Genomic DNA, 4,798 nt, shown 5'->3' with positions numbered 1-4,798 from the left:
TGTTAGCCAGGATGGTCTCGATCTCCTGACCTTGTGATCCGCCCGTCTCGGCCTCCCAAAGTGCTGGGATTACAGGCTTGAGCCACTGCGCCCGGCTTATTTGATCATTTTAAAAAAAAAATTTTTTCTGTATAATTTTTTACCATAACATTATTTTCTAAAGTAAAAACCCAAGGAGTTTAAACATTCAACAGTATAGAACAGTGAAATAATTTATAGCATATCCATCAGATAGCAAATTATGCAGTACTGTTATAGCATGTAAAAAGAAGGAAGGAATAAGAAAATGTTCATGTTGTTAAATAAAGAAGTACATAAAACTACATGTATATAATAGGGCACTAACTGTTACAAACACAGTTACATATCTGAAAATCTGGTAGGCACTACAATAAGGAAGTAATACTAATTAACTCCATATCTGAGGGATAACAGATATTTTTGTTCTACTTTAAACATTTCTAAATTTCTATTCTCAGTATTTTATAATCAGAAAAGTTATAAAATTTTAATTTTTTAAAAGTTTGCCTTTGGCATCCACGAGTTTTGGAATTCAACCAACTGTGGATCAAAACCCACAGATACGAAGGGCTAACTGTACGTTTTGTATAAGGGACTTGGCAACCAAAAATATTGATGTGGAGTACAACAGGTCCTAAACCATTCCCTCATGGATATGGAGAGCTGACTATACTCTACAGGAGAACAATCTAGATGTTTCACACAGTTCTTTCAGACAATAGTGAAAATGTTTAGCTAAACTCTCAATTGTTAAAAAAAATTACAAATTTCCTAGCAAATATGTACAAATGCCTTTATTAAACAGTTTGCTTGAAATTTAGGTATCTGAAATAAAAATCATTTATTTTCAAGTATTATTTTCTGTTAAAATGAATTCTCATTATTTGCTCAAAACTAATAAATCTACTGTATTTCAGTATAACAACCACACCTTAGATTGAAATATGTTTGAGTAAACAAGAAGTAAAAATCCTCAGGTAAACAACAGTTTAAGAATAGAGCCTGTGTGTGTGTGTCCATGTGTGTGTGTGTAACCTTTTTAAAAAAATCTAATTTAAAAATTTGTTGAGTTGCTTTCAGAGGTTTAAATAAACTCTACAACTATTCTTCCCAAGTCGTTCAGTCATTCAACAAGTAAGTTGCTCTTTCTTCAGTTGCAGGTTCACATTAATTTTATTTATTTATTTAGAGACAGAGTCTCATTGTGTTGCCCAGGCTGGTCTTGAACTCCTGGGCTCAAGCAGTTCTCCTGCCTTAGCCTCTCAAAGTGCTGAGATTACAGGTGTGAGCCACTATGCCCAGCCCACATTAATTGCTTTCTTTTTTTGAGACAGAGTCTCACTCTGTTGCCCAGGCTGGAGTGCAGTGTCGCCATCTTTACTTAGCAACCTCTGCCTCCTGGGTTCAAGAGATTCTCATGCCTCAGCCTCCCTAGTAGCTGACAAGCACCACCTCATCCAGCTAAATTTTGTATTTTTAGTAGAGATGGGGTTTCTCTATTTTGGCTACACTAGTCTCAAACTCCTGACCTCAGGTGATCCACCTGCCTCCTACTCTCAAAGTGCTGGGATTACAGGCATGAGCCCCCACGACCAACCAACATTAATTTTTTACTAATTCAAAACACTACTAGTTCAAACACACATTGCCCTACATTCAATCTGAACTTCCTGACACAGTGACTCAGTTCTTGAAGTGTAGAATGCTCCATTAAATAGATCTCTCTCTCCTGAAGTAAGGGGATTATTATGACACTTTTTAACATCCCAAAGACATCACAAGTAGATCTCTCTTCTCCTGGAAATAAGCAAGGAAATTATGATGACACTTTTTTCTTGTTTGTTTGAGACAGTCTCACTCACTCTGTCGCCCAGGCAGCAGTGCAGTGGTGTGATCTCTGCTCACTGCAACCTCCATCTTCCAGGTTCAAGCAATTCTCATGCCTCAGCCTCCTGAGTAGTTGGGATTATAGGCAAGCACCGCCACGCCTGGTTAATTTTTGTATTTTCAGTAGAGACAGGGTTTCACAATGTCAGCCAGGCTGTGAACTCCTAGCCTCAAGTAATCTGCCCCACCTCGGCCTCCCAAAGTGCTGAGATTACAGGTATGAGCCACAGCCCTCGACCAGTTACAACACTTTCTTGGCATCCTCGGAACATCATTGCAATAATATGTCGCTAATATTTGTTTCAATGGTATATCTCCCAGTATATACATATAGACTGAAAAGGAGAAATAGCACCTTTGTTCCCTTCTTAAGTGTGAAATAAAGCGGCAGTTACACATACTCACACACATTAACGGCTCCTCAGTGAATCTCCCCAAATACTTCTTCTTTTGTTGCTCATTTCCAGCAATAATAAGAGGCATTTGCTACCGAAAAAAATTGACATTAAAAAATCAAGTCATTTTCATTGGATATGTAAATTCAGAGACGTTATAATTCAAAACGAAAAAAGAACTACTTTTCACCTAAGAGAACTGGCCTATACCTTGCCTCTAAGTTAGAATGAGGAAATAAATATGCTAATCTAAGTATTTTCATAAAATTAGGTTATATGTAGGACCTGTGGCATTATAATCTGTGAAAATCTAGTACACTAAAATGCACAAATAAAAAATTACATTTAGAATATATGACATGGTATATATGATCAGGCCTAAGAACTACTTGTTAGGCCGGATGCAATGTCTCACACCTGTAATCGCAGCACTCTGGGAGGCCAAGGCGGGTGGATTGTGAGATCAAGAGATGGAGACCATTCTGGCCAACATGGTGACACCCCGTCTCTACTAAATTTACAAAAAAATACAAAAAACTAGCCGGGCGAGGTGGCGGGCGCCTGTAGTCCCAGCTACTCCAGAGGCTGAGACAGGAGAATGGCGTGAACCCGGGACGAGGAGCTTCCAGTGAGCCGAGATCATGCCACTGCATTCCAGCCTGGGCAACACAGCGAGACTCTGTCTCAAACAAAACAAAACAAAACAAAACAAAACAAAACAAGGGGAAGTTCCAAGATGGCCAAATAGGAACAGCTCCAGTCTACAGCTCCCAGCATGAGTGATGCAGAAGATGGGTGATTTCTGCATTTCCAACTGAGGTACTGGGTTCATCTCACTGGGGCTTGTCGGACAGTGGGTGCAGCCCATGGACTGTGAGCCAAAGCGGGGTGAGGTATCACCTAAACCAGGAAGTGCAAAGGGTCAGGGAATTCCCTTTCCTAGCCGTGACAGACTGAACCTGGAAAATTGGGTCACTCTCACCCTAATACTGTGCTTTCTCAAAGGTCTTAGCTAACAGTATGCCAGGAGATTATATCCTGAACCTGGCTTGGAGGGTTCCATGCCCACGGAGCCTTGCTAACTGCTAGCACAGCAGTCTGAGATGGAACTGCAATGCAGCAGCGAGGCTAGGGGAGGGGCGCCCGCCATTGCTGAGGCTTGAGTAGGTAAACAAAGAGGCCGGGAAAGGGAAGCTGGATCTCAGTGGAACCCACCGCAGTTCAAGAAGGCCTGCCTGCCTCTGTAGACTCCACCTCTGGGGCAGGGCATAGCTGAACAAAAGGCAGCAGAAATTTCTGCAGACTTAAATGTCCTTGTCTGACAGCTTTTAACAGAGTAGTGGTCCTACCAGCATGGATTTTGAGATCTGAGAACTGACTGACTGCCTCCTTAAGTGGGTCCCTGACCCCCAAGTAGCCCAACTGGGAGGCACCTCCCAGTAGGGGCCGACTGACACCTCATACGGCCGGGTGCCCCTCTGAGATGAAGCTTCCAGAGGAATGATCAGGCAGCAACATTTGCCGTTCTATAATATTTGTGGTTCTGCAGCCTCCGCTGGTGATACCCAGGCAAACAGGGTCTGGAGTGGACTTCCAGCAAATTCCAACAGACCTGCAGCCGAGGGTCCAGACCAATAGAAGGAAAGCTAACAAACAGAGAGGACATCCACATGAAAACCCCATCTGTATGTCACCATCATCAAAGACCAAAGTTAGATAAAAGCCCAAAGATGGGGAGAAACCAGAGCAGAAAAGTTGAAAACTCTAAAACTCAGAGCGCCTCTTCTCCTCCAAAGGAATGCAGCTCCTCACCAAAAACGGAACAAAGCTGGACGGAGAATTACTTTGACGAGTTGAGAGAAGAAGGCTTCAGAAGATTGGTAATAACAAAATACTCTGAGCTAAAGAAGGATGCTTGAACCCATCACAAAGAAGCTAAAAACCTTGAAAAAAGATTAGATGAATGGCTAACTAGAATAAACAGCATAGAGAAGACTTTGAATGACCCGATGGAGCTGAAAACCATGGCATGAGAAGTACGTGATGCATGCACAAGCTTCAGTAGCTGATTTGATCAAGTGGAAGAAAAGGTATCAGTGATTGAAGATCAAATGATAAAATAAGCGAGAAGAGAAGTTTAGAGAAAAAGAGTAAAAAGAAACGAACAAAGCCTCCAAGAAATATGGGACTATGTGAAAAGATTAAATCTACGTCTGACTGGTGTACCTGAAAGTGATGGGGAGAATAGAATGGAACCAAGTTGGAAAACACTCTTCAGGATATATTATCCAGAAGAACTTCTCCAACCTAGCAAAACAGGTCAACATTCAAATTCAGGAAATACAGAGAACACCACAAATATATTCCTCAAGAAGAGCAACTCTAAGACACATAATTGTCAGATTCACCAAGGTTGAAATGAAGGAAAAAATGTTAAGTGCAGCCAGAGAGAAAGGTCAGGTTACCCACAAAGGGAAGCCCATCAGACTAACAGC

General features: G+C 41.5%; 1 protein-coding gene across 5 annotated transcripts in view; it reads right to left on the bottom strand.

Annotated features, from left to right (window-relative positions):
* The window catches only part of ACADM (acyl-CoA dehydrogenase, C-4 to C-12 straight chain), a 49,976-nt gene that overhangs the window by 32,986 nt on the left and 12,192 nt on the right, over positions 1 to 4,798 (bottom strand). For 4 of the 5 annotated variants that reach the window (XM_011936937.1, XM_011936936.1, XM_011936938.1 and 1 more), the window contains one exon: positions 2,314 to 2,394. The exons of the other annotated variant lie outside the window; for it this stretch is intronic. In XM_011936937.1, coding sequence (XP_011792327.1) covers positions 2,314 to 2,394 — 81 coding nt within the window. The remainder of the gene's footprint in view (positions 1 to 2,313; positions 2,395 to 4,798) is intronic. 5 annotated transcript variants of the gene reach the window in all.

This window comes from Colobus angolensis, unplaced genomic scaffold, assembly GCF_000951035.1.
Source record: "Colobus angolensis palliatus isolate OR3802 unplaced genomic scaffold, Cang.pa_1.0 Scaffold158, whole genome shotgun sequence".
NCBI classification, from domain to species: Eukaryota; Metazoa; Chordata; class Mammalia; order Primates; family Cercopithecidae; genus Colobus; species Colobus angolensis.
Note: the sequence above shows the minus strand (reverse complement) of the source record. Positions and strands in the feature narration are given on the sequence as shown.